This window comes from Kogia breviceps, chromosome 19 (assembly GCF_026419965.1).
Source record: "Kogia breviceps isolate mKogBre1 chromosome 19, mKogBre1 haplotype 1, whole genome shotgun sequence".
NCBI classification, from domain to species: domain Eukaryota; kingdom Metazoa; phylum Chordata; class Mammalia; order Artiodactyla; family Physeteridae; genus Kogia; species Kogia breviceps.
This window is the reverse complement of record NC_081328.1, coordinates 49576244-49588174: the sequence shown is the minus strand read 5'-3', so window position 1 is coordinate 49588174 and position 11931 is coordinate 49576244. Positions and strand designations below refer to the sequence as shown.

The 11931-nt window shown below is 61.2% G+C and overlaps 1 protein-coding gene and 1 long non-coding RNA gene across 19 annotated transcripts in view; one reads left to right on the top strand and one right to left on the bottom strand.

The window, feature by feature from the left end:
• The window catches only part of SEPTIN9 (septin 9), a 194234-nt gene extending 183696 nt beyond the window's left edge, over window positions 1-10538 (top strand). For 13 of the 18 annotated variants that reach the window (XM_067021240.1, XM_059048824.2, XM_059048826.2 and 10 more), the window contains 7 exons: window positions 127-208; window positions 482-619; window positions 2547-2664; window positions 3666-3761; window positions 4059-4155; window positions 7563-7614; window positions 8733-10538. In XM_067021240.1, coding sequence (XP_066877341.1) covers window positions 127-208; window positions 482-619; window positions 2547-2664; window positions 3666-3761; window positions 4059-4155; window positions 7563-7614; window positions 8733-8868 — 719 coding nt within the window. In that variant the 3' untranslated portion in view covers window positions 8869-10538. Of the gene's footprint in view, window positions 1-126; window positions 209-481; window positions 620-2546; window positions 2665-3665; window positions 3762-4058; window positions 4192-5052; window positions 5676-7562; window positions 7615-8732 lie in introns of those variants that run through there. The other 5 variants (XM_067021238.1, XM_067021239.1, XM_067021243.1 and 2 more) reach the window with 3 other exon arrangements.
• On the bottom strand, window positions 5224-7229 carry LOC136793211 (uncharacterized). The gene is made up of 3 exons (XR_010838192.1): window positions 7075-7229; window positions 6370-6508; window positions 5224-5939 (listed from the first exon to the last, which is right to left on the bottom strand). It is a non-coding gene; the product is annotated as an uncharacterized lncRNA (long non-coding RNA).
• Window positions 10539-11931: the final 1393 nt, after the last annotated feature.

Here is an 11931-nt window from a genome sequence, read left to right as displayed (position 1 = left end):
GGCATCACCCCGGGGGCGCCCCAAGTGGGCTTCTTCAGGGCACGGTGGTCAGGGAGCCTGGCTGGGATGTGTGTGTACGGGTCCTGGGTCTCCCCCTGAGCTCGGCGGGGCTGGGATTCTGTGCAGATATCGAGGAGAAGGGCGTCCGCATGAAGCTGACGGTCATCGACACGCCGGGGTTCGGGGACCACATCAACAATGAGAACTGGTGAGGGGCTCCGGGGGCCGCTTCCCCGGGTGGAAGAGCCCTAACGGGGCTGCTGGGACTCTTGTCCCTCCCCCTGACCCCTGAGGTCAAAGGTCAGCATGGGTGGGAGGCTAGCGCAGGGCTCTGCCCAGAATGTCAGACACCTCCACACGTGTACGGGCGTTGGGCTGGGACTTGGGGAATTACGGACCTGCGGGTGGGGACGGGGGGCCTGCCCCCCAGCTTGGGTGGTGGGGGCCCCACGTGCAGGCTGACTGGGGCCTCTCCGTGCAGCTGGCAGCCCATCATGAAGTTCATCAACGACCAGTACGAGAAGTACCTGCAGGAGGAGGTCAACATCAACCGGAAGAAACGCATCCCGGACACGCGTGTCCACTGCTGTCTGTACTTCATCCCTGCCACCGGCCACTCGTAGGTGCACACAGCCGAGGCCCGGGGCTGGGCTGCCCCGAGTGCAGAAGGGCTGGGTGGGCCGCGGCCAGCAGCCTGTGTGCCCCAGTCTCCCTCTGCCCCCGTACTGCGTCCCACCCACGTGTCCACCATCCAGCTTGCCTGGGAGGGTGGAGGACCAGGCGGGCCCAGGATGGTTCAGGGCCTGGACCTGCCTTCTCAGGCCGGCCATTTGGGTAGGCCTGGCATGTGGCTTAAGACTCCGGCTGTGTGTCCTTAGCACGTACCCACTCTTCCAGGGTGGCTGCCGGCCCCTTAGGGGGGTGATGATGATGTGATAACAGTCCCCGGCGGGGACACCAGGAGGGTTTAAAGCACAGAGAACGGGCTTGGCCCCTGGCAGGGCTGGATAAGGGCTGTCGGTCGAGGCCATCTTGGTGAGAGCCGTTTTCTCCAGCGGGTTCTGTCTGCAGCTAGAGGTGCACGCACAGGTCAGCGAGGCTGGCCTGCGGTGGGTGCCCCGGAGCAGGGCTGGGGGTGGGGTCTCCTTGCCTCCTTTGAGCAGGGGTGGTCTCCCCTGTGAGGGCAGCTGGGCTCTTGATGGCCTCATAGACCCTTTGTCCTTGGCTCCCTGTGGCTCTGCCTGCACCGGATACCTTGGTGCCTTTCTACCCGCTGGTGGACACCCTCGGGCTTGTCCTGAGTCAGGACGTGGGGAGGAGGTGGACCCAGCACCCAGTGGGGTGGAGAGGCAGCGTGCGTGGACGGAGAGGGAGAGCTGGGCCCCGGTGTCCTGCTGGTCACCACGGCCTGAGGCTCTGGCTCTTTCTGGCTGTTCCACCCTCGGTTCTACTCGGAGCAGGGAGCCCAGGGGTTTGGGGCCTCAGCCCCGCAGGCACGTCCAGGAAGGGGCCCGGCAGGAGGTGGCCGGCCTCGGCTGGGGCCTTTGTGGGAAAGCAGGCCGAGTCCCCAAGCCGCCCGCAGCGAGGGTCAGCTCAGGGGCGAGCAGGCCCGGCACCCGAGCAGGCACCGTGGCCGAGCCTCTCCCTCTGGGGGACGGCGGGCTCAGCCATGGGCGCCACGGCAGCTGGTCCAGGCTTTGCTCCACTGAGACCAACGCCGGGAAGCAGAGCCGGGCGGCGAGCTGAGGGTGGCCACTGCTGCTTCCGCGGGGACCCAGCTGGGTGCTGCGCCGGCCCCTCCCTTGAGTCCCGGGCCCGTGGGGCTGGGGTGGCCCCTTGCCCTCCTCGTTCGTATTTCCTCCTGGAACCCACCTCAGCCCCACCCCGTGTCTGCGGCTCACCGAGCCTTGATGGGGGAGAGCAGACGCAGCTCTGCTCCTGGTGGGAACGTGGTGCCCGCCATTCGGGGCTCCTGCGGCCCTGCCCACACACCTGCTGAGAGAAGAGTTTTCGAGTCGGTGGGGGGCAGGGAGGGGCTGGAAGGTGAGCCTCTCTCCACGGGCGCACTGGAGCCTGTGGGCGGGGGGCTGGGACCGCCCCGGAGAACAGCCTCCCAGCCCATCCCAGGAGGTGGGGCCTAGTGACCTCCCATCCCTCCTTCCCCCGCCCCGTATCGAGGAGCCTCGGCACGATGGCCACCTGAGCCGGTGGCAGGGGCAGCACTTCTCCGAGTGGACACGCTGGGGGCTTTGGGAGCTCGTGCACGAGGGTGCTTGGAGCAGGCCTGCCCCTCCCCGCCCTGCTGCCCGGGCTCAGTGTGTCCCAGGAGCCCTGTTCCTTTTTCTGTCCCTCGCTCCTGGCTTGGCTGGAGCCCTCAGCCCCTCCGCCTTGACCTTGTCGGCGTGCACCCACCTGGGAGCCCCTGCAGGCACCCCAAGGGCCTCCCTCAGCTCCACGCAGGCTGGAGTAGGCCCCCCGCCCTCGTCCCTGCCCGCCATGTCCCATGTCCCGCCAGCCACACCCTTATCCATGTCCTCCTCCTCCAGCCTCAGGCCCCTGGACATCGAGTTCATGAAGCGCCTCAGCAAAGTGGTCAACATTGTTCCGGTCATCGCCAAGGCTGACACGCTGACCCTGGAGGAGAGGGTCTACTTCAAACAGCGGGTAGGGCTCCGTCTCCGCTCAGCTCCCTGGCCCCCTGCCCCTCTGGGGGAGCGAGGCGGGTGAGGGACAGTCAGACAAAACCTGCCACGTTTTTATTAGATGGAAGAGATGGCCCGAAAGGGACGGCCTCCGCCAGGGGACAGCTGGCCGCTTTCTTCTCCGCCACTGTCCCGCTTTGGGCTGCTGTCCAAGCAGGAGGCTGAGCCCCGGGCCGCTTCTTCCTAACGGCCGCACGTCAGAACCACCTGGGGAGCTTGAAAAACCCAGGTGCCTGGGCCCCCGCAGAGCCTCCGCCTCAGTGGGCGCGAGCAAGGAGGCCCCTCAGTCTAATCCCAAAAGCTCCGCCCTCCTCCCCCCCCCCCGCCCCACAAACCAACCCGTGGTCCTCTGCTCACAGCCCAGATGTCAGGGATTTTCCCAGCATGCTCAGGGGAGGACAGTGCCCTGCTAATGGGTGTGTCTGGAGGAAGAAGGAACGAGAAAGCTCCCAAAGCTGCACACAGGCATTTGCGCTCAAGGCAGAAATGACAGCTGTTCACTGGGACGTTATCACCGAACATCATCCATACGGGTGGCTGTCGCTGCAAAGGGTGGTGACGGTTTAACGCAAGCAGGTGCACCTGTGCAGGATGCACAGGAGCTGCAGTGAGAGGCTTTCCAGGTAGAGCTCAGGGAGGGGAGGATTCGGCAAGCCTGAGTGATTTTCTTCGGGGTGTGATGAGCTGGAGGACAAGGACAGGGAGATACCCGGGACAGAGACCCGGGTCCCTTGGGTGGCTGCGGTCTCTCCTGGCAGACAGGTCTGCAGCTGCCCCTCCTCCACTCGGGAGGCACAAGAACTGGAGAGTAGCAGTGTCACCAGCCCCCCAGAGCCCACCCCTCCTCCCGAGCCTGGGGCCACTCACTTCGTGGAGGTTGTGGCATGAGCAGATCCCCCAAAGCTGGGTTTGTCCAGCTTGCTGCGTAGACGGTGCCCGCATCTCTCCCCTCTGGACCCCCAGATCACCGCAGACCTGCTGTCCAACGGCATCGACGTGTACCCCCAGAAGGAGTTTGACGAGGACTCAGAGGACCGGCTGGTGAACGAGAAGTTCCGAGTGAGTGGACCGACCAGGATGCTGTTCCCAGAGGCCCCTCACTTCCTGCTAGAGGACATGGGTGGGGGTCTTCCCACCCTATCCAGGGCGTCTGGGGAAACGGGTGGGAAGGCCTTGAGCCATGAGAATGTTATTTTCTGGGCTAGGAGGAGTCGGTGCCAGTGTCCACATACAACCTTCTCAGGCCAAGGGTCTTAGTGCTGAGGGCCTGGACTCCGGGCAGCTCCACCCAGGGGCCCAGGGAGCGGACTGGCCTTTGCACACTCGCGTGACCAATGCTGCCTGCCCTTCCCCCAGGAAATGATCCCGTTTGCCGTGGTGGGCAGTGACCATGAGTACCAGGTGAACGGGAAGAGGATCCTTGGAAGGAAAACCAAATGGGGCACCATTGAAGGTAATCGCCGAGCTGATGTCTGGGGCCGCCAGACAGGTCAGAATAAAAGCTGCTTCTGCTGACTGGGAGCTGCGTTCATCTATTGCATTGCCCCTCTAGCCATGGCGAGGGCTCCCGTGGTTCCCGCTCGGCTGGGGGGAAATGAGGGGGCAGGTGGCTCGTCTGGGGCCCACAGCCGTTCGCTGATGGAGCTGCGCCTCCACTCCCATCGCCCGTGGGTGGGAAATAGCCAGGGAGGAAGGAGGTATGACGGGCACTGTCAAGTTCTAGGTCCTGGTGCTGGGGTTTCACGGGCGTGCTGTGTGACCCTGGACAAATCACCCCGCCTCTCTGGGCCTAGGAAAGGGCTGGGCTATAGCTCTGTCCAGCTGAGAACCAGATGCCCTCCCCACTTCCCACCCCTAGAAGCCCCTGGGACCCCCGTCTTGGTGTTCTGGGGCTGCTCTGACAAACCAGCACAGTATGGGTAGCTTAAAACAGAAGTTTATCCTCAGAGTTTTGGAGGCCCTGTGGGAGAATCTGTTCCCTGCCACCCTCCTGGTGGCTGCCCGCTGACCTTGGCATCCCTTGGCTTGTAGACACGTCACTGCAATCTGTGCTCTGTCTTCACACAGCCTTCCTCTGTGTGCCTGTGTCTGTCTTTCCCTCTTCTTACAAAGAACACTTGTCACTGGCCTTAGGGCCCACCCTAAATCCAGGATGACCCCCTCTTGAGATCCTTACTTTAATTATACCTTCAAAGACTTTTTCCAAATAGGGTCCCATTCACAAGTGTCCAGGGTTGGGAGCTGAATGTTGTTTGGGGACACAATCCAGCCCACTACGGTGGCCATGACCCTGGGTGGGGTGGACCTGGGCATTTCTTTACCCCCCGTCTGTTCCGTTCTCCCTCTTTAGAACAGAGTAAAATAGGCCACTTTGCTCCTGTTCACCTGGTTGAAAGGCCCAGCGTAGAGAAGGAAGCAGAAAATCCAGCAGTTGCTTTCAGCTTCAGGTGCCACCCCCACCCATGCCCAGCTCACGACCTTCATCCCCCAGGGCCCCTGTTTTCACCATCCATAAAGTGGGTACCATGTGCCAAGAGTTTAATAAAATGAGAGAATGTCTCAGGGACCGTTGGAGCTTCTGGGGGAAGCAGATACTTTTAAGTAACTGATATAAGGAAAAAACAGATACGATGGGGCACTCCCAGGCTGGCTCATTTTAGCTGGATTAATTGTTAAGTTCCTTTACCTCCCTGACCCACCTGGGCAGAGTCTCAATTAGGCTTCACCCTGGGCTCATCCCGCCTTGGCTCCACCTCTTCCATTTCCTCTCTTCCTGAAATCTTGCTGTTTAGGAACCTTTTTGTGAGGGTACGTTTTGGAGGGTGGAGAAGTTCAGGATAAGAAAGGGCCAACGGTGGTGGTGGGAGGGGGTACTTCCCTGGTGGTCCAGTAGTTCTCTGCACTTCCACTGCAGGGTGCTCAGGTTCGATCCCTGGTCGGGGAACTAAGATACCGCACGCAGCCGCAGAAAATTAAAAAAAAAAAAAAAGAAAGAAAGGGCCAATGGGGACCGGGGAGGGGCGGGGAGGGGCAGGGAAGGGCAGCCCGGCAGCTGACCGGCCTCTGCTGCCCCCTGGTGGCCAACTAGGGCCCTGCAGGCAGCCGGTAAAGGGAATTGTCAGGAAACGAGCGAGGCTGGTTTTCCGTGTCCCCCTCTCCTGCTTTGGCCCGGATACCGGATGTTGTGGTGCCACCAGCTCACGTTGACGGTGGTGATGAGAAACAGCCCCATGGAACCTGTAAGGACAGTGGTGGGGTGGGGGTTCTCACATCCCAGCAGCCTTCCTGAGGCCCTGGAGGACTCCCCCAGGACCTGGTGGACTTTTTTTTTTTTTTTTTTTCATCTCTGGGACCTTGTGAACTGGGAGCTGACCAGAGAGCTGGCCACTCTGTGCTGGCCCGCAGCCAGAGTTATTAAGTGCTTCTCCTCATCCCCTCCCCCACCAGTCCTAGTTCTTTGTTCTTCCTCCGACTTCGCGTACACCAGCGTCCTGAGGTACTTTACTCATCCTTGGAAGCCTCCTGAAATGTTTTAAGAGGTAGGCGGGTGTCATAAAGCACACAGTTATCTCATTTAATCCTCTCATGTCCCTGAGAGGTGGGTGACATTATTATGCCCATTTTACAGGTGAGGAGACTGAGGGTCAGAGAGGCCAGAATAACTTACCTAAGCCAGGAAGCTGCAGAAACGCACTCACTCCAGGTTCAGAGCTCTGTTCTCCCCACCAGCTCTCGCTGCTTCTCCAAGTTAGGTTAAAAGGCTGCATGAGAGTCAGCCGGCAGAAGGTTCTAGTGTGGGCACAGCCCTGCCGGGGTGGGGGGTGGGGGAGAAAGGAGAGCAGGGGTGTGCAGGGCAGAACCCAGGCAAGAGGCAAGTGAAATCCAATCAGGAGCACTGGAGGCCCTGCCTGCCGGCTCATCAACCCTTTAAGCTTCAGAAAGGCCCTGCTGTTCTGGGATGGGGAAGCCTGGACCAGGGAGCCAGGCCTCACGGGCTGTGGAACCCCGGGCAGACCTCTTTTGCTCTCTGAGCCCCATCTCGCTATGACCACAGAAGAGGAACCTTACTCGCTATCCCGTAGGGCGTGTGAAGGTCAGGTTAAGTCCCCCGGGCGTCAGAGAAGAGCAGAGAAGAGCCTCTCTTTCTGCCTTCTCTGCCCACCTCCCTCTGTCCAGGCGGTGCCACTCAGCACCCTTTAAAAGGTGTGCTAGCACCTGCTGACCACACAGCAGGCAGAGTGTTCCCACGTCGTTCTGGACTGTGGCAGCAACTGCCACCAGCTTCAGCCCCAAGGCATTACCTGCATGCTCCAGGGTACCCGTGGGGACCTGGGCACCCCTCCCTGCCCTCTTCCCGCGTCCCCAGAGCTACCTGCTGCTCTGCGGCTTGTCAGTCTGGGAGGCTCTTGTGTGTCCTCGTGTGCACCTTGCCCAGGCGGCGTACGGCTCCGTTTTGCTGCTTCTTGAGCTCAGTGTAAACAGTCACCCCCGGTGCCCGGTCTGTGTACACGGGTGTCCTTGTGTGTGTCCTGAGCACGTGGGGGAGAAGCCCCAGCCCTGATCCCTGCCTCATTCCATTCCCAGCCCCGTCTCGTCTTCAGGTCTCCCCTGGGACACCCCCCGGTCCCCCCGGCATAGCAGCCGCCCCACCGCCACCGCCTTCTTAGCCTAGCGTTCTCCCCCGCGGCCGTCTTGGCCGGGTGACTGTGCCATGTCCCTGCTAGAGCAGAGCCGTCCGAGGGCAGGAGCCAAGGCGCCCACTGCTCGCCTGTGCGCGGTGGACCCCGCCTCCGCTTGCCTGCCCAGCACTGGGGGAAAGGGGCTTTGCCTGCCGTTGAAGCCCCTTCTGTCTCTCCGCAGTCGAGAACACCACGCATTGTGAGTTTGCTTACCTGCGGGACCTCCTCATCAGGTGAGAGCCGGGCTGGCGCTGACGGCGCCGGAGGGGCCTCCATCGGGGCCCAGGGAGGGGCGGGACCGGGCGGAGGTCTTGAGCAGCAGCCGGCACGCCCCACCCATCTGCCTGCCTTCCCGGGAGGGACCTCGGAGGCCCATTTTCTAAAACACACCTTCTTGGAAATGAAGCAAGAAGTGAAATTCCTTTCTACTTCTACTTGAAACGGGTTGAGTCTGCATCCCCGCAGCCTGAGCCCATGAGATTCAGGGCCCCCGAAGGTCTCGTACGCTGGGCGTGTGTTGGGGGTCCCCAGCTCCTATCCCAGCGTCCTCGGACCTGGCGAAGGCCCCTCTTCAGTTTCCTTGAGCCCAGGCAAGGAGTAGCCCATCCTCTGCCCATTCGTGAGGGTGCCAGGTGGGGGGGTCTGGGCCTGGGCAGGTGAACAGAGAAGGTAGGGGCTCCCACCAGGGTACCAGGGGCTCCCAGCTTCTCGGCCAGCAGGATGGATGCTAGGGACAATGTCAATAGGTGGGATGGGACCATCTCTCGTGGCCTCCAGGCTGGGGGGGCTCTGGCTTCCAGGAGCAGCCCTGCCATGCTGGAAAGCCTGGCTGCGGAAGGACCGCCCACCTTGGGCCCTTTTGACACGCCCCTTCCAGAATCTCTCCTGCTGAGCTGCAGAGAAGGGAAGGTTGAACACAGGACTAGCGGGGTGCCCGCGCCCCCAACCCCGGCCGCCTGCCGCAAGCCGCTGCCCCTTACCTGCCAGCACACCTGGCTGCCGGCCTGGCTCTTCTAAACTGGAGCAAGGACACTCCAGCCCTGCTCACTACCCGGGGGCCTCTGCACTCAGCCCCTGTCCCTGGACTGGCCACTCGGTTGACACACAGAAAGGGGGACATGTTAGAACACACGGTCCCGAGAGCAGCTGGGGTTGCCCTGGAGAACCGCCCACACACACACCCCTGCCCAGGCGTGGTCTATCTTGGTGGGGCTAAAGCGCTCCACTGGGGGACCCCCGGGGAGCCAAGCAGTGGGGATTGGGGGTGTGGAGGGCAGGCCGGGTGAGCAGGGCCAGCCTCCTGCCCTCGCCCGTGGCCCTCCTTGAGACCCACCCCCCCGGCCCCTCCCAGGACACACATGCAGAACATCAAGGACATCACCAGCACCATCCACTTCGAAGCCTATCGCGTGAAGCGTCTGCATGAGGGCAGCAGCGCTGTGGCCAACGGTGTCGAGGAGAAGGCGCCAGAAGCCCAGGAGATGTAGACACCGTCTGTCCCGGGACCCCGCCCCGAGTCTTTTCCGTCTCCCCCCCCACCCTGCCCCCACCCACCTGCCCCGTTTTATTTTATGTAATTTTCTCCCTGTGTCCTCCACCTCCGCCCCTTTACACCTGCCAAGTAACAAGATGACGAGAGCCCTCCCAGTATGTTTGTTATTAGCCCGCTGACTACGGGGACCCGGGCTGGGGGGGTCCTCGGAGTGGGGCCGGCTCTCTGGCCGTCCCTGAGGTCCAGGAGGGGCGGGAGGACCCCTGGCGCAGTCCTGACCCTGCCCCGGGGCCAGAGGAGCGGCCTCCAGCTCTTGGTGCCCCTCGGACACAGCCTCTGCAGCGTGGCAGGGTGGTGCCCGTGGGAGGAGGGAGCCATCCTCGTGGACCTGGAGCCCCTGCCTGCCCCTGCCTCCCCACATGGCCCTGGCCGTAACTCAGAGCACCCCACCCCGCCCCTAGGGGAGAGCAGTTCATTCCACGAGACCCAAGTTGCCAATTGCTTACATGCGGCGAGGCCATTGGTTGCTGCCCGCCCACCTGCCTGCGAGCCTGTCCTGGAGCAGGAAGTGCCTTTATCTCAGCCGTCCTCGCGAGCCAGCAGCTCTCCCCCGCTGTCCCCTTGGACGAGAAATTGGGACAGGTTGGAGAGAGGGAGGTGTGTCTTCATCTCCCCTCGTGTCCCACACCCCCACCCCACTGGGATTTGATTGAGGATTCAAAGGAAGGGAAAAGATGCACCCCCACCCCCGGCTGCTTTTTGGGGAAGGTCCAAGTGAGTGAATCTGGAGCAGGGGCTAAGGGAGGAAGTGCTGGCAGGTGCCCAAAGGAAGTGGGGGGCCGTGTGGACCACGGCTGGGGACGCTCAGAGTGGCCCTTGTGGCCTTGGTGGTTGCCCTGTGGCCCCCCCCCACCGTGTGACTGGGGAAGCCCGTGTCTGTCTGTCTGTTTAGACATCCATTGGGCCAAGATGCTCTGGTTAAGTGAATGCCCAGTTGGGCACCCCAGATGCACACTCAGCCCTCCCAGCCCAGGCCGTGCTGATGCCGTCACCAGGGAGGTGGGAGGCCAGGGAAGCCTGACTTTGTGTCGCCCTAAGTTTGCCTGGGCCTCTGTTCACCCCCACCCCCCACCCCGGAGCCCATCATAACGACCCCCAGAGAGGGACTGGCCAGGGGTCAGGTGTGCACGGCCCATTGATGGGCTGCAGAGTGGGCTTCACGTCTGCACGGCTCAGGCCTGTGAGATTAGACACGGGGAGATGCACGGCCGTCTGCAGACCCCTGGCTTGGTGAGAAATGTGGTGGGAGGGGCGGGTGCAGACTGACCTGGCGCGTGCGCGCGAGTGTCGTCGCTTTGCGTGTTTGCTCCCTCCCCACCCAAGAGAGAAAGGACCCCTTAGCGAAACAGTTTACTTGCCGACTTGCCATTTTTGCCAAAACCAAGATGTCGAAGGACGCGTCTGTCCCCAGCGTCGGGGTCCCAGCCTCCGTCCAGGGATGCCTTCGCTTTCCTTCTCTGTAGCCAGATTATGAAACATTGTTAGTTTCCCTGGGATCTGTTCCACAGTGGCCTTTCGCTATGTGCCTCTTGAGAAATTCGTCTCTTTTTGTATAAATAACAGTGTTGAAAATGTATTTCCTGAAATAAATGTTCCAAATGCAAACCCCCAAGGCTCTGGAGTGGGGATTTTTTTCTCTTTTCTGACCCCAGAAGTGCAGATGAGTGTGAAGATAGTGTGAAAGTGATCGCTGGGGAACTGTTTAATCTCCTTTCCAGGGGGAAGAAAGGTTTCAGGGACTTAGAAGCACTGATTTAAGGGGATGATTGAAAAGAGAACAGAGAATCTTAATTTATTCATTACAAGGAGGCTTTGCAGGGTTTCCACAGGGCCGTGCTGTGAGCTGCTTCTATTACTGTATCCCTGGAAATGTTTTTCTTGTTAAAATTGAAATCTATTGCAGTGAGAGCTCTATGAGCCCGTCGATACTTGACAATAATTTCATACCAATTTATTCCAAGAGAACTTGGCCCCTAAAACACTAGAATATAAGAGGCTGCCATGCGAGGTTTTCTCTGCATCCCGAGAGACTGGGAGTGAGGCCGGGGGTCCAGGTCCAGATTCTTAGCTGTGTGCAGGCCTCACCAGCCCCTTTCTCCCTCGTGGAGGGGTGGCCTGGGGCTGCTGTCACAAATCACCACGAACTGGGGGGCTTAAAGCAACAGAAATGGATTCTCTCATAGTCTGGAGGCCAGACGTCCAAGGTCATGGTGTGGGCAGGGCCGGGCTCCTTCTGGGTCCAGGGAGGAGCCTTCCTGCCTCTTCCAGCTTCAGTGGCTGCATCACTCCAATCTCTGCCTCCGTCTTCACGGGACCTCTGTGTCTCTTTCTGTCTCTCATTTGATCTCGGGCCCACCCTAATCCAGGGTGACCCCATCTCGGTCCTTATCTTAACATCTGCAAAGACCGTCTCCAAATAAGGCCGCATTCTGAGGTTCCAAGTGGACGTGAATTGGGGGAGTCAGGGGTCACTGTTCAACCCACGACACCCCCCATGCCTACCCCCACCCCATCTCAGGCTTCAGGACAAGGCAGGCAGCCGAGGTGGGGAGCAGGAAAGCCCTGAATTGGGACTCGTGACTTGGGCTCGAGGCTCTGCCACCAGCAAGTCGGGTGGCCTCAGGATTGTTTCAGCCCCTCGGGGCCCCCCCCCGCCCCGGGCCCCCCCCCCCCGCCCCGGGCCCTTCTGTCAGGCATGTTGGCTCATTCTGGAGAAGGCAAGTGGATGTGGATTTCATCTCCAAATGAGCCGGTGGGCAGTGGCCACACGGAGCCTCTACTTCCAGGATCCGAGGCATGTCATCGACGCCCACGTCTGCTGTGGGCTCGGGAGGGGAGGGGAGGGGAGGGTTGGCGCACACGTGGGGCTGCGACCCTGCTGGCAGCATCTGAAGGCGTTCCTGGCTCTGCCAGCTTTGCCCAATCCCTCGATTCCTCGTCTGTAGCTCTTGGCAGTTCCTGCACTTGAAGCCCCCATTCCTCCTCCAGACTAAAACCA